General features: G+C 46.1%; 1 protein-coding gene across 4 annotated transcripts; it reads right to left on the bottom strand.

Moving 5' to 3' along the window:
* Positions 1-1250: 1250 nt before the first annotated feature.
* LOC115139375 (multifunctional protein CAD) lies at positions 1251-23410 on the bottom strand. Of its 4 annotated transcripts, none has more exons than XM_029676661.2 (43): positions 22975-23410; positions 22020-22159; positions 21757-21886; positions 21480-21622; positions 21108-21249; positions 20710-20881; positions 19973-20158; positions 19332-19441; positions 19109-19251; positions 18871-19002; positions 18430-18663; positions 18031-18252; positions 17176-17364; positions 16437-16561; positions 16198-16331; positions 15916-16028; positions 15571-15821; positions 15040-15286; positions 14839-14937; positions 14390-14614; positions 12781-12963; positions 12375-12593; positions 12034-12201; positions 11759-11941; positions 11564-11668; positions 11190-11435; positions 10989-11070; positions 10647-10813; positions 10327-10491; positions 10106-10237; positions 9559-9760; positions 8378-8568; positions 7977-8213; positions 7708-7846; positions 6919-6966; positions 6302-6477; positions 5959-6033; positions 3055-3267; positions 2754-2879; positions 2331-2486; positions 2084-2185; positions 1905-1999; positions 1251-1787 (listed from the first exon to the last, which is right to left on the bottom strand). In XM_029676661.2, exons 1-43 carry the CDS (start codon positions 23054-23056, stop codon positions 1688-1690), a joined length of 6729 nt encoding a protein of 2242 aa, XP_029532521.2. In that variant the 5' UTR covers positions 23057-23410; the 3' UTR covers positions 1251-1687. The 4 variants fall into 4 exon arrangements, with proteins under 4 accessions (XP_029532521.2, XP_029532522.2, XP_029532523.1 ...); XM_029676662.2 differs by having other exon boundaries at positions 6919-6963; XM_029676663.2 differs by lacking the exon at positions 6919-6966.
* Between the last annotated feature and the right edge of the window lie 873 nt (positions 23411-24283).

The following is a 24283-nucleotide window of genomic DNA, read 5'->3' as shown; positions in this document are numbered from 1 at the left end:
TGGCTCTGCCCACCTCCTTGCTTGCATTGCCACCTAGTGTTTGAAGACAACTGAGGTGTATTCATTAGTTGTATACACTTGAAAATATTTTGTCTGAAACTAGGAACCTACATTTTAGACATTCAGCAGATGCTGTCATCCAGAGAGTGCCTTGCTCAGGTGCACATCAATAGATTTTTTATGCATACCAAACTGTAGCCATGACAAAATGTCCATTGGGGTGGGGGCAGGCTAAAAAGTTAGTTGAGGGGGAGGTAATGTCCGCAGAGAACAGGAAGGGGACAAGGTAGTTGACTAGTGGTGGCTCTTCCACAGCCTGATGGTTATTGGCCAGTCTTGCAGTTGTTGCCAACGCAGGTAGTATAGGAGTAATGGAAACTGAGAGAACAAGCCCTTGCTCGGGTAGCTGGGGTCCCTGGTGACCTTCCTGAGACACCTTGTGTTGTAGGTGTCCTGGTGGGGGTTGAGTTGGAGGTTGTTTTACCTGGCACCACGCCATCAGTGCCTACGTCCTCCCTGTAGGTGTCTTGTCGTTGTTGGTAATCAAGGCCTACTACTGTCGTGTCACCAGCAAACTTGATGAAGGAGTTGGAAATGTGTGAGGCCACGCAGTAGTGGGTATACAGGGAATACAGGAGGGGACTGATGACGCACCCTTGTGGGGTCCCACACGTTGAGAATCAGTGTCGGGGTGGTAATGTTGCCTACCTTCACCACCTGGGGGCGGCCCGTCAGAAAGTCCAGGTTCCAATTGCATAGACTTCAGTCCCAGGGCCGTGAGCTTAGAAGGCGCTATAGTATTGAAGGCTGAGCTGTAGTCAATGAACAGCATCCTCACATAAGCATTTCTTTTGTCCAAGTGGGTGAGGGCAGTGTGCAGTGCAATGGCAATTGCGTCGTCTGTGTATCTGTCAGGGCGGTAGGCAAAACGTTCTTACGTCCTTCGTGGAGACAGTAATTAAGTAGCCCTCATTATCCTCGGGGGCTCTCCTCGGCAGCTCAGTCGTTGTGCTTGAAGTATGACAAAAAGGTGTTTAGCTCATCCGGGTCGGGCGGCGTTGATGTGTGCGAATGTGGCTGGCTTTCTTTTTGTAATCCGTGATTGCTCCTCTACTTTGCCCCTGTACTTGCGTTTCGCCATCTTGATCGATATGTGCAGGTTTAGCAACAGACTAATGAATACACCGCTGGGTAGAACCATTTACATGATAGCAGCTTAGTTTCCTGTAGTTAATCAAATAAACCCCATCTACAAAACCATTCACATTTTATTATTTATAAAACACCTAAAAAGAGTCCAACAAATCTGCTTTAACAATTATTTCTCGCTTAAAAAGGATGTTCTGCAATGGTTCCACCTTTGATGAGGAGCATGTACCCCCCCCAATACAATCAACACCACAGACGACTCCAGTCGGTGATACAAAAATAAAGTATTCTATGAACTACATAACGATATTTGTAACATGTAACAGTAATTGTTGTTAAGTGATAATAGTAATTAATTCCGGGAGAAATACCAGGGTTGAAGAGTACACACTAAACATGTGACTGTATATAGACTGTTGGAGTGGTTTCATCATTGTGATCACCAGTAGTATCCCCTCACTCTTACCGAGACCTTAATACATTTGGTCCATTTTGGTCTCGCAATCCCAACAGTGGGGTGTGTCCAACTATCTACCGATCATCTGCCCAGCACAGTGGCCAAGAGGGCCATGCGGATGTACATGCCGTTCTCAGCCTGCCGGAAGTAGGCAGCACGAGGATCAGTGTCCACCTCCGCACTGCAAGAGAGAAAGTCAACATGAAACCAAATCATCCCACATAAGACTGCGAACATTAGTGAATCAAAGGGAGTATAATGAAGAGAGATCCGTTGTAATCTAGGGGAACATCCGTACCTGATCTCATTGACTCTCGGTAGAGGATGCATCACCACCATCTTCTTCTTCGCTCCAGTCATGATGTGTGGGCTGAGGATGAACTGACCGAAGCACTGGAGGAAAAAAAAAACAAGGGATTTTAGCACTGATCAAACACTAAGGCCTCACAGGTTAGTGAAACCCCATCCCATCCTTACCGCTTTGTACTCTTCCTCTGAGGAAAACCTCTCCTTCTGAATCCTGGTCATGTAGAGGACGTCAGTGTCAGGCAGGGCCTCCTCGATGCTCTCAAACTCTTCCTGCACCCACAAGGACATACAGTAGTCTAGCGCTTTATGTAGTGCATTCGATATGTGAAGGACACCTACATACCAGCAGCAGTGCCATTGAGATTTAGATACAGAGCCATCAGCTTTACCACTAAAAAACATGTGATCCACCCACCTGCTTGATGCCTTTGGAGGCCACAAAGTCAATGATCTCGGAGGGCATGTGGAGATTCTTTGGGGCGACGTAACGCAGAGTGATCCTGTACTGGGTGAGCAGCCTGGCCAGGGAATGAACTGTGCGGCCATGCTTCAGGTCCCCTACCATGGTGATCTACAGACAGACATTGAGAGACAATAGTCAGGACACCTGGATGAAGCCTGGAGGGCCATTGGGCATTGGCTATGTTAACTTAAAAAGGCAGGCTGCCATCACAACATACACAGTCAGGTTCCAGATCTTACAGTTTTCGGTTTGCATTACCGTAAAAATAAATAAAATACTGCGCTGTTTACACTTCTAAATTGGTATTAGCACTAGTACTGCTGCGAAGACATGACCACCATCCCTGAAGGGGAGATGGGTGTGTTGAGGTCTCACCGTCATGCCGTTGACCGTACCCAGCTCCTCTCTGATGGTGAACACATCTAGCAGGGCCTGCGTGGGGTGCTCCCCGACCCCGTCCCCAGCGTTGATCACCGGCTTCCGGCAGTGCCTCGCTGCAGACTACAGGTGGAAATAAACAAGTCGGATACAGCCGAGCAAGTACAACAAGGTTTGCGGTCGGTGTTTAGGTGGTAGCACCTCTTTTTCAAAGTGTTCTCTCAGAATATCTTGCCTTAATGAACATGACAAGTTTTCAAGTGAAGTTGTAACGCGGCGTATCGACACCGCTGCTCACCTCCACAGCCCCTGGCGTGGGGTGTCGCAGCACCAGGACGTCAGCGTAGCAGCTCATGGTCTGGACCGAGTCCGCCAGAGACTCGCCCTTCTGCGACGAAGAGGTGGCCTCACAGAAATGGACCACGGAGCCACCCAGACGCTGCATTGCCGCTGCAAACGAACTACTGGTGCGTGTGCTGACCTCGTAGAACATGGAAGCCATCACCTTACCCTGAGAGAGTAACACACAGGGGTCTAAGACAAAGAATACAGACTGGCGTACAACAGATCCATCTTTGAGCACAGCATTCAGGCATTTCAAGGCACACAGCATTACATGCAAAGTGTTGGTCTCATGTTTCATGAGCTGAAACAAAAAAAGCCCAGAAATGTTCCATACACACAAGGCTTATTTCTCTCAAAGGTCACACACAAATTTGTTTACATCCCTGTTAGTTAGAATTTCTCCTTTTCCAAGATAATTCATCCACCTGACAGGTATGACATATCAAGAAGCTGAATAAACAGCATGATCGTAACACGGGTGTACCTTGTGCTGGGGACAATAAAAGGCCACTTTAAAATGTGCAGTTTTGTCGTGTCTCAAGTTGAGGGAGCGTGCAATTGGCATGATGAATGCAGGAACTTCCACCAGAGCTGTTGCCAGAGAAGTTAATGTAAATGTCTCTACTATAATCCATCTCCAATGTCATTTTAGAGAATTTGGCAGTACGTCCACCCGGTCTCAACCGCAGACCACGTGTAATCACGCCAGCCTCAGACCTCCAAATCCGGCTTCTTCACCTGCAGGATCGTCTGAGGGGGGTGGGGGTTGCTGAGGACATTTTCTGTCTGTAATAAAGCCCTTTAGTGGGGAAAAAACTCATTCTGATTGGCTGGCTCCCCAGTGGGTGGGCCTATGCCCTCCCAGGCCCACCCATGTCTGCACCCCTGTCCAGCCATGTGAAATCCATAGATTAGGGCCTAATTCATTTATTTCAAAGGCCTAATGAACAGATTTAAATTGAATGATTTCCTTATATGAACTGTATCTCAGTAAAATCTGAAAATGTTGCACGTTGTGTTATATATATATAAATAAACTCATCAAAAAAAGAAACATCCTCTCACTGTCAACTGCATTTATTTTCAGCAGAATTTGTATCAACATAACATTCAACAACTGAGACATAAACTGAACAAGTTCCACAGACATGTGACTAACAGAAATAGAGTAATGTGTCCCTGAACAAAAGGGGGGGGGGGTCAAAATCAAAAGTAACAGTCAGTATCTGGTGTGGCCACCAGCTGCATTAAGTACTGCAGTGCATCTCCTCCTCATGGACTGCACTTGATTTGCCAGTTCTTGCTGTTAGATGTTACCCCACTCCTCCACCAAGGCATCTGCAAGTTCCCAGACATATCTGGGGGGAATGGCCCAAGCCCTCACCCTCCGATCCAACAGGTCCTGACCAGCTCAATGGGATTGAGATCCGGGCTCTTCGCTGGCCATGGCAGAACACTGACATTCCTGTCTTGCAGAAAATCACGCAGAGAACAAGCAGTATTGCTGGTGGCATTGTCATGCTGGAGGGTCATGTCAGGATGAGCCTGAAGGAAGGGTAGCACATGAGGGAGGAGGATGTCTTCCCTGTAAGGCACAGCGTTGAGATTGTCTGCAATGACAACAAGCTTAGTCCGATGATGCTGTGACACACCGCTCCAGACCATGACGGAACCTCCATCTCCAAATCGATCCTGCTCCAGAGTACAGGCCTCGGTGTAACGCTAATTCCTTCTATGATATACGCGATTCTAACCATCACCCCTGGTGAGATAAAACTGCGACTCGTCAAGCCCTCAGTCCAGCCTCTCTCAGCCTACTGCGGACAGTCTCAGCACTGATGGAGGGATTGTGCATTCCTTGTGTAACTCGGGCAGTTGTTGTTGCCATCCTGTACCTGTGATGTTCGGATGTACTGATCCTGTGCAGGTGTTGTTACACGTGGTCTGCCACTGCAAGGACAATCAGCTGTCCGTCCTGTCTCCCTGTAGCGCTGTCTTAGGCGTCTCATAGTACAGACATTACAATTTATTGCCCTGGCCACATCTGCAGTCCTCATGCCCCCTTGCAGCATGCCTAAGGCACGTTCACGCAGATGAGCAGGGACCCTGGGCATCATTATTTTGGTGTTTCTCAGAGTCAGTAGAAAGGCCTCTTTAGTGTCCTAAGTAGTCATAACTGTGACCTTAATTGCCTACCATCTGTAAGCGGTTAGTGTCTTAACGACCGTACCACAGGTGCATGTTCATTAATTGTTTATGGTTCATTGAACAAGCATGGGAAACAGTGTTAAAACCCTTTACAATGAAGATCTGTGAAGTTATTTGGATTTTTACGAATTATCTTTGAAAGACAGGGTCCTGAAAAAGGGCCATTTTATATATATAGTTTATATATATATATATATATTTTTTTTCAGAATATATTTTTACAACTCAGATTTACTAACAGTGGCACACCTTGAGACATTCAGAAAACTCGTTTTATGAGGTCTTTAGGCATAGATGCACACAGGTGGCAGGTGTTGCTTGTATTCCATTCTGAATCAGGTGATGTCATCAACTCCTATGTGAGTAATCATTTCCGGTAGTTGTTTTGTTGTCATTTTATACAACACACCTGCTCCTGTATGTTTAAGCTGAAGGACTATGGCTCATGAAGAACTATGCTGCCTCCGGAAGTCCTGTAGATTACTCAAACCCTGGGTGACTCAACACTGGGCTTATTGGAACAGCCTGACCGGCTACTCTGAAATTAGCTTCTCTCCTGCAATTTATACTGTGACAAATCACAGAAATACTCACACGGTTGTTCTTTAGATTAATCAGAGTTTTAAACAAAACAGGAAAGAATTCTTACCTTCAGGATGTCCAGGCTTCGCTCTTTCTGAACCATCAGGCGAAGAGTATGGGCCACGTTAAACATGTGAGAGATCTGAAATAAAGAGTTAGAATTTTTTAAATATAAATATATATATATAAAAGTTATTTAGTAAATAATGTCCCTGGCTATGTGCGTTGAGCAGCGTTTCCCAACCCTAGTCCTCCAGTACCCCCCAACAGTAGTTTTGTTGTAGCCCTTAACAAACCCCTCCTTCAACTCATTGAGGGCTTGATGATTAGTTGACAAGTTGAATCAGGCTACAGTAAAAATGTGTTCTGTGGGGAGTACTTGAGGACCACGTTTGGGAAACACCGAGTACCTGTTCCTTGCTGAACTGCCTGACAGAGAGGACGTGTTGTCCCACTAGGGGGTGGAGCACTGGGGAGGTCTGGAGGTGGGCCAGGGGCTGCCCTGCCGCTGCCTCAGCCCGAGGGGACAAGATCCTGGCCAGGGGAGGGGGATGGCTGTAACCGTCCCCAGCTGCAGGGGCCATCTCTGGGGACAGAGGGACACCAAACGCTTCAAATACCACAGGAAAAATCCAACACGTGTGAATATTAATTCTTTTAGCAAAGTCTCTTAAAAGGATTGCAGTCTTTTCTATTTCCTGAGGATGAAACATGACAAACACCCGAAAAGCATGGATTATTACACCATATTTCAACACATTTTCTTTCAAAGCGATCCAAGCATTAGGAAAGCAGTCGGCTCAGAGCAAAGAGACATGGGTAGTGCAGCAACTAATGAGAAGGAACGGAATTGCAACCTTTTTCTAGCATCTCTACAACCAAGTATTCCATGACATACAGCTATTCAAAGCAGCTACCAGTATAACCATTGAAACGGTCTGCCAGAATATTACGCCAAACAGCCTTAACGGTAGCAGAGCTAGGAAATGTATTATGCGTAACAGCTGAGCTACGTCAAGCTTCAAACCTTCTCTGAAACCTTCTTCAAATGCTCTCGCCCTTGAATCTTCAGCTGCTTAGAATTTCATGACAAAACGTTAGAACACAAGTGTTAGAGATATGATACAAAACTGTGGTATTTAGCCAATACCACAGCAATTAGCCAGTGTACTGACATATTCAAAGCTATCGTTAGTGGGTTATAAATACGTTTCAGATTGATACGGCACTGAGCGTCATTTCATCAAAGACAGTTCATCGTAATAAATGTGAGAATCAAACAACTTCCATCGTTGATTTGTCATTGATAGGGGCTGTGATCATACAGTCTCAGTAATGGGTGAAGAACATAGCAAATGGCCAACCAAAACAAAAAGGCTTTTCATTCCTTCATTCCCTTCTCAACAATACACTTGTATCCATCGATAAAGCAGTCCCAGGTCTTCCGCAGCAGAGTGAGCTATAGGTGGAGCCCCTGATTTAGACATTTAATTTAATCAGCAAATGTACTCAGCCAATCAATCTGTCATGATGACCATGCAGCCTATAGTAGAGACAGTGGAATCACTCGTTATACGATCTTCGCTTTCTCAAACGCTTCATGTACGGTGCGCTTAAAAATCACATGATCAGTGGGTTCAGAGATGTAGATTAAAAAAGTTTATCAATGACATCCAAGTGCCATTTTGTGTGCATCGTCCTAAAACCTGTAAATGGACAGTGAATATAGCATTTATTGAAACGGACATTCACACAGCACTTTGCCACCGCAAGCAAGAGCTCAGTTAGGCAAGAGAAAACATTGGGGCTGTAGTACCTGGGGTCATGCCTGGGTCGGAGGACCTGTGAACGCGAGGCGGGAGCATGTAGCGGCCGTCCCCGGTGGGACGGCGAGGACTCTGGGCGCATGTACGGATGCCCTCACATGGAGGGGTCAGCCGGGGGTGCTCTGGGGTCTGCCACACACAAAAGACACACAACAGCCTTAGTGCCACAGACAATGCTTGCTAGTATGCTACATAAGCACATATTACTGTATCCGCACACTAACGTGACTGGGCGGAGCTGAAAGGGGTAGGACTGTACCTTTGGGACTTCTTTCACTGGCTCAAGGGGCTGGAGGAGGGGGATGGGTGCAGGCCAAGTCTTCACATCCTCCCCATAGCCAGGAGGGACCAGCACCTGTCCGTCGATGTAGGCCACCTCTCCTCTGAGCACCACTCTGCGGACCTTGCCTTTCACCTTCATGCCTTCAAAGGGTGTCCACTTGGACTTGGTGAACTGCATGTGTTCGGGGATGACCCACTCCTGCTCCAGGTCCACCTGGTGGGAGAGAGCAGGTCTACAATGTTCTTGAAAAGCCAAAACATTGATCATCTTTTCAATCCCTCTTTGTATTTCAACATGGAAACCCAAAGATCTAAATCCTTGCCGTGTTGCCCATTTGACATGGTTAAAAACGCTCGGTGGTGTGTGCCTGTAGCTACCTCTACATAGGTGTTGTCCTGGGCGGGAAGGGAGAAAATTTTGCGGGGGTTGTCGTACAGGCGCTTGATGATATCGTCGATGGTGAGGCGCCCATCGCTGACGGCGGTGAGGAGAAGGGGCAGCATGGTCTCAAGGCCGGGGTAACCTGGTGGGGGCTTCTCGGAGTTCTTCTCCTCCACTGAATGGGGGGCTGTTAGCCAAAACACACAGAAATATCAGAACTTTTGTATGGCAACACTCATCTTGTAATTGTGTGATAAAAAAACAAGTAGGGGTTAACGGAGCGCTCACCGTTAGGGCTTCACGATATGGACAATATATATATATATATATTTTACTTGCGTTATAGATCAAAAACATCAGGAATCATAGAAATGATATGGTTGTAATAAAGTAGGAACTTGGAATACAGTGCTGTTTGGCAAGACAGCACATTTTTTTTAAAGCCAGGTAGGAGTGTTGGTCAGTGTTTCCCAGGGGACCCAAATTACAGTTGAATAGATGTTACATTGACAAACATTTTAGAATATGCTTCTTCTATTTCTCTGATTCAGAACTTGCAGCCTGTATTAGGGCTAAAGTTTGCTAGACAGATTTGCCCTAGCACAGCACATTTTAGCTAGCTTATTAGCATTTAGTATTAGCAGCTAACAAAAACCTTTTTGTAACCGCAGGAGGCAGGTAGCCCCTTAATTGCGGAGGACGGGCTCATTAATAGCTTGAACGGAATAGAACACAAACACATGGTTTCCATGTGGTTGATACTGTTCCAGACATTATTATGAGCCGTCCTCCCCTCAGCAGCCTCCTGTGGTCGGTACATGAGCAGCTTGCCCAGACTAACTAGTGTTTTGCAGAGAGATAAATAGCTACACAAACGAATAGTATAATACCCTAAAAAACATGTGGATTTATATAGAGGCAAAGCGAAAAGCAGCATTATTTTTTTTTTTATAAATCTTTTGACTGCATGAATTGGCTTAGCTAGAGCAGCCTGCAGACTAGAGTGGATCTAATAGTAGGCACCAACTCCACCAAGGTTCGTTGAACAAAGCCTCTAAAAATGCTGCCTGCTTGAGTAATAGGGGCCGAGGCTTGGTGTTTGTAGATAGAGGGCGCAGGGCGGAAGATATGACAAACGGAGTAAACTATAATGGATTTATGGTGTAGCCCTACTCACCGTGGTCAGTGGCGAAGCAGTCAATGATGTCCAGGTGTTCCCAGAGGGCCTCCATGTCCTCCCGGGTGCCCAGCATAGGGCGGACCTGTGCCCGGCCGTCCCCAATGCCCGCCACATTCTCCTCACACAGGAAGAGGTGGTGGGGCGCTACCTCACACGTCACCTGGATGCCCTTCTGCTTGGCTGCGCGGATGATCAGGATCTGGGGGAAGGGAAGGGTGGAATAGATGCCAATTCATTACATACATAGAACAGAAAACATGGTTCTTTCTTTATCTCATGTGTGTTCTGATGTGTTGGTCTTAAAATGAATCACTTCAAATGGCACAAAGCTCATTTGTTAGATCATCTTTTCCCTCTAGCTACAGGTGTGTGTTCTTGCAGTTCATCTTAAATGAAAGCAATCAGTGAGGACTCCTTCCAAAAAAAAAAAGGTTTTCTGCGTGCCTCGATTGACACCTCATTCTCCCTGGAGATAATGAACGGGCAACATCTCAAGGCAAAGCAGTGCTATATCTGTATGTGATGTTCCAGGCGGCCATCTTACCTCCTCCTTCTTGGCCACATGGCAGATATGAACAGCTCTCTGGTACAGCTGGGCCACCATCAAGACAGCTGCCACAGTCTGCTTCTCTGCGTGTGCCACGATTGGCAGGTGCTTGGGCCACTTCTCAAAGTGCTAGTTCACGCAAAGAGAAAGCGCAACTGGTCAGCTCAAACAGATCAATGTGAACGACCTATCAACGACCTCGTTCAGTTGATACCTACCTCCATCCACATTGAGACGTTGTCCATCTTCAGAGTGGAGTAGGTGTCGTTCAGATACATCTTCAGCCCGGCGGCAGAGTTAGCGATGGAGGGCAAGATGGTGGAGTTGTCTGAAGCCGCTCCGACGTAAAGGGCATAGTCACACCGACACCCTGCCTTGGCAAGCTGAGACGACAGAGACAAAACAGAGGAACAGCTCACGAGTAAACCTTTCCACTTTCCATTTGACCCATTTTATAAAAAGGCATAATTTTATGTTTTGGAACAGACTAATTTAAAATATCCAGTGGTAAATGTCTTAATGACTATCTTCTCATTACCTTCTGGACCATGGCGAAGGAGCTGGGGTCGATTATGGCAGGTGCCGTGTTGGGCATGGCACACACCATGGTGACGCCCCCTGCCAGGGCAGCCGCTGTGCCCGAGGAGAAGTCCTCCTTGTGGGTGGCACCCGGCTCCCGCAGGTGGACGTGCACATCTATCAGACCTGGCACCGGGGACAGGGGGAGGGGACTCGATGAGTACTGTTTAGAAACACTGCAGTTCCACAGGTTGACTGAAGGAGCTATCATGTATTGTCCAAATACAGGAAGAAAACAAGGTGCTTATATTTGAAATGAACAGACTTGACTTTTTAGCACAGCCCAAGCGTTACTGCTTACCAGGCAGGCGAATCAACTTCTGTGACGTCATACAGTCCACGTGAGTCTTGACGGGCGGGAAGCCGCCAACCAGACGCAGCGCCTACAATTACAGGAGCACATGCTTCAATCAGGACAGTCAACAATCTATGTAGAATCAACACAGCTACGTCAAACATCAGCAGTGGCTAACATCCCATCACAGCCCCCTAACTAACCTACCTGGACAAACAGCTTGGTGCACTTGATGTCAATGATGAGGGGCACGGAGTAGTCAATGGCCATGCGGCGGGTGCGGTAACCCTTGGTGACGAAGGAGGAGAGGCGTCGGCCTCCAGAGTTCCTCATGGAGAGGTTGATGACCATGTCAAAGTGGTGGTCCTCCAGGTATTCCAAGATGTTCCTCTGCTTGTCCTTGTTGGGGCAGTCACTCTCCTCCTCCCCAAATGGCCAGTCCACTGCCATCACCTGAAAGAGACCGAACATAACAAGTCGGTCAAATTCAGGAAGCAAATTGAAAAATGACTTTGTGAATTGAAAATCGCTCATTCTGGGATCCTGTTGAGAAGAGCCCACTCATCCTAGATGTGATGTACCTTGACTCCATGCTCAGTGTAGAAGTCAGCGGTCCCCAGACTGGCATACAGGTCATAGCCCAGACTCTCCAGCGCCTGAACAGTAGGCAGCAGCTCACTCTTGTTCTGCAAAGATACAATGAATATTTACGCACTGCTGGCCTCTCGAAATGAATTTCCATGAAAACGTTTAGCTCTTTGTATTATAGTCAGTACCTTGTAACTGCCAATGGAGAGCAGAATGTTCTTCTTGGGAATCTTGAAGCCTGTGCTGAGCATGGCCTTCAGATAGGCCTCGTATCTGTTCTCTCCAAAGCAAGCCACCTCCCCAGTACTGGTCATCTCTACCCCCAGCACCACATCAGCTCCGGCCAGACGAGAGAACGAGAACTGGGGGACCTAAGAGACAACATATCCAAGTTGGTGTATGATCGGTGAAACAAAAATTCAACTGGATTATTTTACAGTTGTGGACTCCTCAGTTGGGTTACCTTGACGCCCACGATGCCCACTCCTTTCATCAGGCCCACGGGCTCCATCTTCTCTCCCATGATGACGCGCGTTGCCAGGGCGACCAGATCTACTCCCAGAGTCTTTGAGACGAACGGGAAGGAGCGGGAGACACGGACGTTGCACTCGATCACCTTCAGCTGGTCATCCTGTCCAGAAAACACATTTGTTTGCAATTAAAGGCAACCGGACAGCCATTGGAAATCCCACAGGGAACAGACACACACTTGTATGGTTGTGGGTGACATTCTGTTTGGCATGCTATTGGTTGTCAACCGCTGATTTGAAACTCCAAAAACAAAAAATGTCCTTTAGACTTTACCTTAGCGATGAGCTGCAGGTTAAAGGGCCCGGTGACCTGCAGTTCCTGTCCGATGGCGTGGACGATCATCTTGATACGCTCCATGGTCTTCTGGTTGATGTCCTGGGGGGGCGTGACCAGGGTGGCGTCCCCAGAGTGCACCCCGGCGTTCTCCACATGCTCCGACACGGCGATGGCCATCACTACGCCGTCGCACGCCACCGCGTCCACGTCTATCTCCTGGAGCAAAGAGAGACGCCAGTCAGGTCCAGACTATAGTTGACTAAAGGAGCTATCATAGATATTTTTTTTAAAAGGGGATTGTTCACTTTTTTTTGGCAAATTGAAAATAAAGTGAATTATCCCTTTAAATGACAAAGCAGTAAGGCATTTCAATCTAAGTAGTAAAGAATTTCCCAAGTCGTACCTTGGCCTCCTGGATGAACTTTGAGATGACCACGGGGTATTCCTTAGACACGGCCACAGCGCTGCTAAGGTACTTCTCCAGGTCGCTGTCTGTGTACGCCACGTTCATGGCCGCTCCACTCAGCACGTAGGAGGGACGCACCAGGCAGGGGTAGCCCGCAGTCTCACAGAACTTCATGGCTGACTGGGGAGGAGAGGAGGATACAATATAACATACTTTGCCTTCAGAACGCATTCACACCCCTGGACTTTTTCCACATTTTGTTGTGTTACAGCCCAAATTTAAAATTGATTAAATGTAGCTTGTGTGTCACTGGCCTACACATATGTTGCATGGACTCGCTCTGCATGCAACATGATTTTTAAATGACTACCTCATCTCTGTACCCCACACATACAATTATCTGTAAGGTCCCCCAGTCGAGCAGTGAATTTCAAACAAAGACAGATTCAACCACAAAGACCAGGGAGGTTTTCCAATGTCTCGCAGAGGGCATCTATTGTCAGAAAAAAAACAGACTCTGAATATCCCTTTGAGCACGGTTAAGTTATTACACTTTGGATGGTGTATCAATACACCCAGTCACTATAAAGATAGTTGCCGGAGAGGAAGGAAACCGCTCAGGGATTTCAAATTGAGACCAATGGTGACTTTAAAACAGTTACACAGGTTAATGGCTGTGATAGTTTTCTTCTAACGATGGATCAACAACACTGTAGTTCCTCCACAATACTAACCTAAATGGCAGAGTGAAAAGAAGAAAGCATGTACAGATTTGTTTTTATATTCCAAAACATGCATCCTGCTTACATTAAGGCACTGAAGTAAAATTGCAAAAAACGTGGCAAGAAAAAAACCTCCGTTCTGAAAACGAAACATTATGTTTGGGGCTAATCCAACAACACATTACGGAGTACCACTCTTCATATTTTCAAGCATGATGGTGGCTGCATCATGTTATGGGTATGCTTGTCATCAGCAATGACTAGGGAGTTTTGTAGGATAAAATAAAATATATGTTTTTACTAAATATACAATAAAGCCAAGCACAGGCAAAATCCTAGAAGAAAATATGGTCCCGCCTGCTTTCCAACAGACACTGGGAGACCAATTCAACTTTCAGCAGGACAATAGTCTAAAACACAAGACCAAATATACACTGGACTTGCTTACCAAGACGACATTGAATGTTCCTGAGTGGCCTAGTTACGGTTTTGACTTAAAAATCGGCTTAAGTCTATGGCAGGACTTGAAAATGGCTGTCTAGCAATGACCAACAACCACCTTGACAGAGCTAATAATGTGCAAATATTGTACAATCCAGGTGTGCAAAGCTTTTAAAAACACACAGCTGTAACCGCTGCCAAATGTGATTCTAACACGTATTGACTCAGGGGTGTGAATACTTATGTAAATGAGATATTTCTGAATTTAATTTTCAATACATTTGCAAACATTTATAAAAACATTTTTTACTTTTCCGTTATGGTATAGTGTTTGCCACAATTTCTATCCAACTTGAGATTGACTCATCTGCAACCAAGACCTATAACCTCTTCATTACTGGTTTGAAATTCAAAATGGATTAGAAGCCCAGTTCTGTGCTGACCTCAATCTCAGTGAGTTCCTTCCACAGGGGCTGGCTGATGCCGATGGTGTCCAGCATGCGGGAGAACTTGAACCTGTTCTCAGCAGAGTCAATGAACTCCGGGGAGGTGCCCAATATACGACACTGCTGCCTGTGGAGGGACATGGCGATGTTGTTGGGCAGCTGGCCCCCCATGGACAGAATCACTCCCTCTGGGTTCTCCATCTCATAGATGTCCATCACAACCTGGAGGAGGGGAGGAGATAATGGAGCTGTATGGTCATGGCAACATACCATGCATGAAACAGGGTTTGATGGCGAGGTGTTGAGGCCCTTTGCTCAGGTGATAAAAACATTAGATCAAGTAAGTTCGTACCTTTGAATGTTGATTATTGTACGATGAAAAACGACAAAATAAAATGTTTGAAAGATAGTGAGTTGGGACCATGCCATCAGTCGAGCATTTTTACCTCAAAGGAGATCTCATCGAAGTAGAGACGGTCACACATGTCGTAGTCTGTGCTGACAGTCTCTGGGTTATAGTTCACCATGATGGTTTTATAGCCCATCTAAACACCATCAAAACACAGCAAATCATGACAATATCAGCTTTTGTTCAACATTCTTCTACTAAATGAGAGCTATTCTGCACAAAGCAGAAATCGACTTACCTTCCTGAGTTCCATAATGCAGCCCACAGCGCACCAGTCAAACTCCACACTGCTGCCGATGCGGTAAACCCCAGAGCCAATTACTATGACATGGGGATCTCCAAAGCCCAGGTCGTTTTCCGTACCGTTATAGGTCAGGTACAGGTAGTTGGTGTGGGCGGGCCACTCTGCCGCCACAGTGTCGATCTGCTTTACCACAGGCAGGATGCTCCAATCTCTACGCATCTTCCTCACCGCCAGCTCCGTACTGGAGAGAGACATATGTTTAAAGGTCAGAGTTCAGACAAGTTCATTCTAAAAACAGACATTTCAAACCAAGTCTTTTTTCCCCCCTCTCACTGCTCTGAGGAACTGAACCCAGACACACAAAACATAACCCAGACAGAATGTGTCCCATTCCGACTCGTCATCGTATCAATGAAGAATCTCTCATTTATTTTGTATGTTTTTCATGCCCCCGCCTCAACTTTTAATGATGTTTTGAAACGTGAACAACGGGCTACCATTCTCAGGAGTATCACAGTACTGTACCTCTGCACAGCCAGGGCGATCTGTTTGTCGGAGAAGCCCAGCTGCTTGGCTTTCCTCATCACCTCCAGAGGCATGGCGCTCTCGTCCTGGTTGTACGACTCCAGCACCTTCTCATGGTCCGTGATGTTCTTCATTTTGTGAAGGAACCAGCGGTCGATCTTGGTCAGGTCGTAAAGGCGGTCCACTGTATAGCCCGCCCTGAGAGCAGCCGCCAGAACAAAGATACGTTTGTCTGTCGGGGTCTGCAGCTCCTGTAAGACCGCAGGACAGAGGCATGTCAGAACAGTTGACATAAAATGCAGCCAAGAAGAATAAGACAGGTAAAAAAAAGGTGAGTGAGCTTACCTCGTCAGACACAGGTTTGATGGTGTGGTCAAAGCCCACACAGTTCTCATCCACCATCCGTAGAGCCTTCTGGAAGGCTTCCTCAAAGCTGCGGCCGATGGCCATCACCTCTCCTACAAAAGGTCACAGACAAACTGTGTTAACCAACTATCAACCAACTCCTTTGTGTGAACTTGCAATGCAACCCCTACAGATTATCTGCCCCTACAGATAGCAGGCAGATAAGGCACTCTGCTGCTCCCAAATTAGATCATTAATAAAAAAAAGTGCTTGTCCTCTTACCAACGCTCTTCATGGAGCTACCTATCTTGGTGCTGACGCGCAGGAACTTGCTGAGATCCCAGCGAGGGACCTTCACCACACAGTAGTCCAGACTGGGCTCAAAGTTAGCTGTGGTCTGGTTGGTCACAGAGTTCCTGTACAATAACAAACATTACCTGTTAAAACCATGGTATTAGTAGATCAATGCCAAAATGCAATTCTTAACCTGACATCAGGCCACAAAACGTGAATAAACTCACTTGAGGACAGGTAGCGGGATGCCCAATCCCAGCTTGGCAGCCACGTAGGCCAGGGGATATCCTGTAGCTTTACTGGCCAGAGCTGAGCTCCGAGACAGACGGGCATTCACCTCAATGATGTAGTACTGCAGCACAAAAACACTGATTTAGATTGCTATACAGTAGAAACATTTTAAAATATCAGAACACGTTCAGCGTTTCCCCCACAAGATTTTTTTCAGCCGTGACAAAGTTAGGATGGGGGGGCAGTGGGCGTAGGCAATGGCGCGGTTTTACAGGCCCCCCTCTTGGCTGCAGAGACTAAATGTTGGTGTTTTAAATCTAATTTCCTGGAATTCTAAACATTGTCACGTGGAAAAAATACAATTATACTGCTTTAAAGCAAGTTTCCAGCAATTCTACACATTTTGCCATGCTTATGCTGTGTTCGTATGCTATCGGAGTGACTCAATTATAACAAAAATCAAATGGGGGGCCCATGCCATGATATTTTAGATTCTCCCTGACTGGCCATCTTTTATTTAGGTGATCAAAGATGATCTTGTTTAAAAAATATATAGCTCCATCACCTTTTCTACATACTTTATATCTGGTTTTAGTCGTTTAAGTTCACATTGAAAACATTTAACCATCCCGAAATATACATTGTCTTTGCAGTGGACACAATTTATGGGAAACACTGAGGTTTCGGAGGGTTAACACTAGTATAAACGATCACAATGTCAGTATGGACCATTACCTGCTCAGACTCAGGGTTGAGGGCGTACTGGATGTTACACTCTCCAATGATGCCTAGGTGTCTGATGACCTTGATGGCGGTGTTCCTCAACATGTTGTACTCATAGTCGTTGAGCGTCTGACTGGGCGCCACCACGATGGACTCCCCAGTGTGGATACCCAGAGGGTCAATGTTCTCCATGTTACATACCTACAGGATAGAAAACACTCAACACTTGAACTTGCTTGATAAAGGAAGATTCATGTTTAAACAAACAAGGACGTATAAACTCTAAAGATTAGCCATAACAGTCAAATGCATAATAAAATTGAAAATAAAAACGTATAGTAACAAATATACAGGTAACTGCCAAAATAACAGAAACACTTGAGTGAATGAAGGACACAAAGTATATTAAAAGTTGGTGCAATTAAGATCCCATCATGCTAAGGTTCATGTATAAAAATGCTGGGCCGGCCATTATTTTGGCTAAGCCACGATAGGATGACATTGCCCCCATCCACAGGGAACGAGTGGTTACTGAATGGTTTGTTGAGCATGAAAACGATGTAAACCATATGCCATGGCTGTTTCAGTCACTATATCTCAACCCAATTGAACACTTACGGGAGATTCTGGATTGGCGCCTGAGACAGCGTTTTCCACATCCATTAACAAAACACGAGATCATGGAATTTCTTGTGGGAGAATGGTGTCGCATCCCTCCAATAGAGTTCCAGAATCTATGCAAAGGCCTATTGAAGCCGTTCTGGCTATTAAGACACTTGATGTTGGTGTTTCCTTTATTTTGGCAGTTACCTGTACATAGTACTTACATAGTAACAAATATATGCATAGTGATGTCCCTCTACTTACAGTGATACAGTTGTCGTAGGCGTCTCTGACCACCTCATACTCAATCTCTTTCCAGCCCTTCAGGGACTTGTCCACTAGGACCTGGGAAGTGTGGGCGAAGGCAGATGTCACCAGAGAGGTCAACTCCTCCCGGTTATTGGCAAAGCCAGAGCCCAGTCCGCCCAGGGCAAAGGCCGAGCGCACCAGGACAGGGTAGCCAATACGCTCTGCAGCCGCCACCGCCTAGGACACACAGAAAAGACCAGAACACATCAAAATACACATCAAAAAGCAAAATCCCACAACAGTCAAACAGATTAACAGGCTGATTCCAATCAACGTACAAGTGACAATCAGTATGGGTCAATGTGTGTGAGAAGGAGAGTGTGCATGACATTTGTCCCAAGCCCTTTTCCTTACCTGCTCCACAGACACAGCGGCCTCGCTGGGCGCCACGTGTTCATTGATCTCCTCCATCTTCTCAACAAAGATCTTCCTGTCCTCAGTCATCTCGATGGAAGCCACCGGCGTCCCCAGCACACGCACTGCATACTTCTTCAGCACTCCCCTCTTGGTCAGCTGCACCCCGCAGTTAAGAGCAGTCTGCCCCCCGAAGGTCAGGAGGACCCCGTCTGGACGCTCATTCTTTATCACCTGGACAGGCGAAATAGGGCAGAGGGTCAGTTCTCACTCATTGAATGAATATCAACCGTAGGTCAACCATGCTCCTTTACTGATCTTCTATCAGTTCTGAGTACCTGAGAGATGTAATAAACATGGTTTGCTTGTTGAGCACTGATCAGAAATCAGTGACTGGAGGATGGCGCATGTAGCAGTGGCCATTCCATTAGCCTTCCTTACCTGAGTGACATACTCCGGGGTGAGAGGCAGGAAGTAAACCTTGTCAGCCAGACCCTTGGAGGTTTGCACCGTGGCGATGTTGGGGTTGATGAGCACAGTCTGAATGTTCTCCTCCTTCAATGCTTTTATGGCCTGGGGGAGGTTTGGACATAGTGTCTGATTAGTTCAAATACTCTGAAATGATACTGCTCCTAACACCTGCTGTTGGATCGTCACTGGGATTGGTAGTGTGTCTCACCTGAGAGCCAGAGTAGTCAAACTCCCCAGCCTGTCCGATGGAGAGGCCTCCAGAACCCAGGATTAGGACTTTGCGTGGCCGAACAAATTCCTCCGGATTGGTAGATCCAGGATAGGTCAGGTGCTCTGTCAGTCTCTGCTTCACTAGAGGAAGGGAGAGGTGTTACTATACCCTACAGGTGGAATACATATGTAAGAACAGTTGAGATGAACGCATGTCTAACCTGGTTTGCCACTCTTGCCCTCCTTGTGGTCTCTGACTGTGTCCAGAAACACATCAAACAGACTGACCAGGTCAGTGGGGCCTGCCATGTGCTCTGGGTGAAACTGGACACTGGAATGACATGGGTAAAACAATATCTGATTTTCAACTTCCTGTATCTTGGAGGGTTATTTTGTTGTCTGCCATCTTTTCCAATTAGAGGCCTAGTGCAGTCAATTCTGTTTTCCTGTGTTTTGTATAACAGCTGATGAAAACACTGTAAAAGTGTGAAGACATTTGATCAGTGTTATTTCCTGATAGTTGCTGGTTGAAAATACAATATACACAGGGCCTTGTAATCAAGAGGTTTGCATTGGCAGGAGTTTCAGCTTACCACAGTGACGTCACCATGCGGTAAAATGGTTAATGGACCAATAACAAGAGTTCCAAACCTCTCTGCCAGATAGTTTTCCCCTCTCAGACAGTCCTAGCAAAAATTCTTGCTTGAGAAAGTTTGTCTCAAAAGCAATTTTTTCACATTTTAATAAAACATTTAAAGTGTTACCCAGAAATGTTTTGATGTAAAAATAAAACGCTGCATTGGGCCTTTAAACAAGTTGAAAGGCTGGAAGCAGCGAATGAGTTCCCATTGGTAGATGGTACCTGAATATGTGTTTGGTGTTGTGCACGATGCCCTCATTGGTCTGGTCATTGGCGTTGGTGAAGAGCACGTCCCAGCCCTGTGGCAGGGTCAGGGGATCCACAGCAAAGCCATGGTTCTGAGATGTGATGAAACAGCGATCTGTGCCCTTGTGGATACAGGGCTGATTATGGCCACGGTTCCCATACCTGAAACAGACAAGTGTTTTTAGTCAAATTCTTTCTTCAATGGTTGAGCTCTATTCCAGATGCAGATTCATAGTGCTCCTGCAGAATCCTTACTTGACACCTGCACAGTGAAAAGGTCTTGCTTTAAATCCTCTAAACTGTTCTGCTTTCCACTGACTGACTGCATGGCATTCCAGAGGGACAAAAGGAAGCTGGCATCTCATCTGGCCTTGAGACTAACGGAACGCTAACAACGTAACAATCCCAGGAGTCTTACCAAAACAAACCAGGCCTTTCCAGCAACTCAGCAATGCACTAGGCATTGTCTAAACTGCTACGCTAAGCAGGAATGCTCATTTCACACCAGAACGCTCCCAGATAAATAAAGAGGGGCCTGGGGAGAACTGACATCTGAGGGAGGGGGCCAAACAATAGCAAAAACAGTCAGCACCACTGGCGTTGTTCTCTTTGAAACCAAACAAAGACAGTAAGCAGAACTTAAGACCTGAGGAGGGCTTGAGGAGAAAGAGAAAGTGACAAGTCAGGACAACCCTGTAGTGCCCTGTACTAACTTCATCTTGTAGGTTTTTGCTCCGATGGCGAGGGAGAGAAGCTGGTTGCCCAGGCAGATACCAAACACAGGCTTGGGGTTGTCCACACACACCACCTTCCTCACGTTGTCTATGGTCTCCGTACAGAACTGGGGGTCCCCAGGGCCGTTGCTGATGAACAGCCCATCAAAATCTGAAAAGGACCACAACTTTGTCAGCATAGCCAAAATAAATGTTATAATAGAAACTATTTCACATACAATAGAACTTCATGGCATCATGGATGGAACTAACTTTGCAGGTCAGATGCTCCAAGGTAAAGATTAAGGCAGGGGAGAGATAAGAGGGCAAAACAAGGGAACAGGGAGAAATCTCTGAATTGTATATGAAACCCAGTGCAGTAACCAGCTGTGACTAACCTGTGCTGTCCAGTGGGTGATCCCAGGGCACCACAGTGACACAGGCCCCTCTCTGACACAGGCAACGGATCTGGTTGTACTTAATGCCACAGTCTACAGCTGTGATCCTGACAGCACCACTGGGGTTGAACACCCGGGGCTCCTGCTCAACACAGACAGAAAATGTACTTACATCCTGAGAAGGATTAGGCATCTGCCTAACCACTGTGGTGAGAGAAAACATTTGGCGTTTCACCGACTTGCAATGTGTTAAGCTACAGATTCAGTGTTATGCAATCCACACAAAACAACTGGCATTTGATTGTGGAAGTTTTAGGATCGTAACACTAAAAAAGCATGACAGGGTCAAGCTTAAACATAGCAACACCGTACCTTCATGGACACCTCCTTGACAAGGTTCCTCTGGTCAGGGTTGTCAAATGGAACGTTGGCCTCGGGCGTTCCGTCCACAACCAGCTTCCCCAGCATTGTACCCTTCTCACGGATCTTCTTGGTCAGACGACGGGTGTCAACTCCTACAGTGTCACAGCAAGAGCATTAACTGCAACCTCTAGTGTAGAGGCTCTACTGTAGACATCACATATCAAAACACAGATTCAGACAACATCTGATACAGTACCAGGATGTTTAGAATGATAACTCTACTGACCCTCTAGGCCAGGGATGCCCTGCTCTTTAAGCCACTGGTCCAGAGACATGGCTGAGCTCCAGTGGCTGGGGTTCTGGGAGACCTCTCCGACGATGAGGGCTGCAGCGTGGATCTTAGAAGACTCAAACCACTGAGGGGAAAAATAATAGAACATTCCATTCAAACAGGTGCTTGGGGTCAACGAGGGCAATATACCTTTCTCCACTCTCTATTTCTGTTGGGACGCTTCTGTGAAACGCTGACTCCATGCCAACTCCACCCACCTTGCTGAGTCCAAAGTCGCTCTCCTCATCCTGGGGTATACCATAGTTGCCCTGCAGAGGGTAGGTGAGTGTGAGGATCTGACACATGTAGGACGGGTCAGTCAGGGCCTCTGGGTAGCCAACCATGCCTGTCTGGAACACTGGAAAAAAATTATCAGGTCAACTTGTTAGTTTTCATAGCTAAGTGCAAATTAGTGAGAAGTGATTCAATTCAGATTTGGCACATTTTGAAAAAGGTGATGCAACTTGAACTTTGGAAATGTGCACTGTGCTCCATTTATTAGTACACGTGGATTGAAAGAACTAGACCTTACAATCTAAATTAATGCCAGCTACATCTCCATTACAATGTATGGGACACGGTACAGCGGTGGGCTCCCGAGTGGCGCAGCGATCTAAGGCACTGCAACTCAGTGCAAGAGACTACAGTCCCTGGCTCGAATCCGAGCTGTATCACATCCGGCCGTATTGGGAGTCCCATAGGGCCCGGGGTATGCCATTATTGTATTTGCGAACTGACTTGCCTAGTTAAATATGGGTTAAAAAATACAAAATAAATAAACAGCAAGGACAATATAGGAGAAACATGTTCATAAATTGTTCAAACTGACTGAAATTGAGTTCTGATTAGGTGGAGAATTAGGTTATAGTTAGGAACAGGGTTAGCTAAAATGCTTAGCCGAAATAAGGATCAATGAAGGGGTCAGAGGTTATGGGTCATACTACTACAGGGCACGCGCAACTTTGTGGGTTACATGCAGACCACTAGGCGCACACCGGCAAGAGTTTTGGGTGAATAGAGCGACGTTTAGCCATACAATTTCACTTTGTGGGTAACATATAGGTAGTTAACGTTACCTATGAGAATACCTGTACAACTTATAACATAACTACATTAGACAGATGTTGCAATGCGATGGGCTAACTAGCTTTCTCCTCATAAAATACGACTTACCAACTTCACCAGACACTGACGCATTTGCCCCGAAAAGGCGGCCCTTGAACGTGGTCCCATCTTCTAAAATCAGGGTTGCCATTTTTTTTTAAATAAAATTGTCAATACTGTAATTGCACAGAATCAACACAGTCTTGGATTCGATTATGGGAAGCAATATCAGCTTTTTGTCGGATCGATGCTTCAGTTCCGCAATGCTTGCCCACGTGAAACACACGCTGGCCAGATGCTAATGAGGATGCACGAGCAAAAATCTTGCTTGAAAATGGCTAAGTTAAAAGAAAGACAAATTATTGTGTTGGCTTATTTGCAAACTAAACAAAGCGTAAAAACGACATGAAGGAATGTTGTATGCCGAAAACTGAGCGCTAGGTCCGCATGCCGCACTAACAGTGTGGAACTTTTCAGCGACCTCACGGTGTTTACATAGAACCCCACAGTGAAAACGTCATAATACCCATAAACCCTAGCGGTCAAACACGGAAATGGTTCCAATCGTTATTTCATCATTAATTTTTGATTTATATATTAATTTATTTTAATTTTATTGTTACAGTAATAACAATATTACACATCAATGCATTTTTTTCATCGTATTCACATCGTTCATTTTTCCCATAGGGGATTTTAGAACCATGGAGAGAAAGAGAAGACACCTGTATAAGATCCAGGAAAAGGTAGAGATGTCTTCAGGTGCACTGAGAAGGGAAGAGACAGAAGTGTAGTGACATGGCTGAGACATGGACGCACAATAATACATTTAAATTGATGGAGAAACTTTCAACTGGGTGGTGTGATTATTGTCAAATGGAGACAGTGGAACATGTTATTTTTATTTATTTAACTAGGTAAGTCAGTTCAGAACAAATTCTTATTTACAATGACGGCCTACCAGGCCAAACCTCCCCTAACCGGACGATGCTGGGCCAATTGTGCGCCTCACTATGGGACGCCCGATCACGCCAGTTGTGATAGAGCCCGAGATCAAACCAGGGTCTGTATCGATGCCTCTAGCACTGAGATGCAGTGCCTTAGACTGCTACGGCACTCGGGAGCCCCTCTATTTCAGTGCCAGAAATATGTGAGGGAAAGGCACCGATTGTTATTAGATTTGAGGAGTAACAGGGTTTAAGAGCCAGGATTAAGTGAACTGCTGGGGAAATCTTCAGGGGATGTAGTATTTAATTAAGTATTTCTTAGGGAAACAGGATAATTGGGTAGGATTAGACCTTCACTGTCTTTGGTCCACACTTCAGTCCGGTTGGTAGTGGTAATGCAGCTTAAAGTTGGTCGCCAACCCCCATATAAA

This window comes from Oncorhynchus nerka, linkage group LG13, assembly GCF_034236695.1.
Source record: "Oncorhynchus nerka isolate Pitt River linkage group LG13, Oner_Uvic_2.0, whole genome shotgun sequence".
NCBI lineage: Eukaryota > Metazoa > Chordata > Actinopteri > Salmoniformes > Salmonidae > Oncorhynchus > Oncorhynchus nerka.
This window is presented reverse-complemented; position numbering and strand designations above follow the sequence as displayed.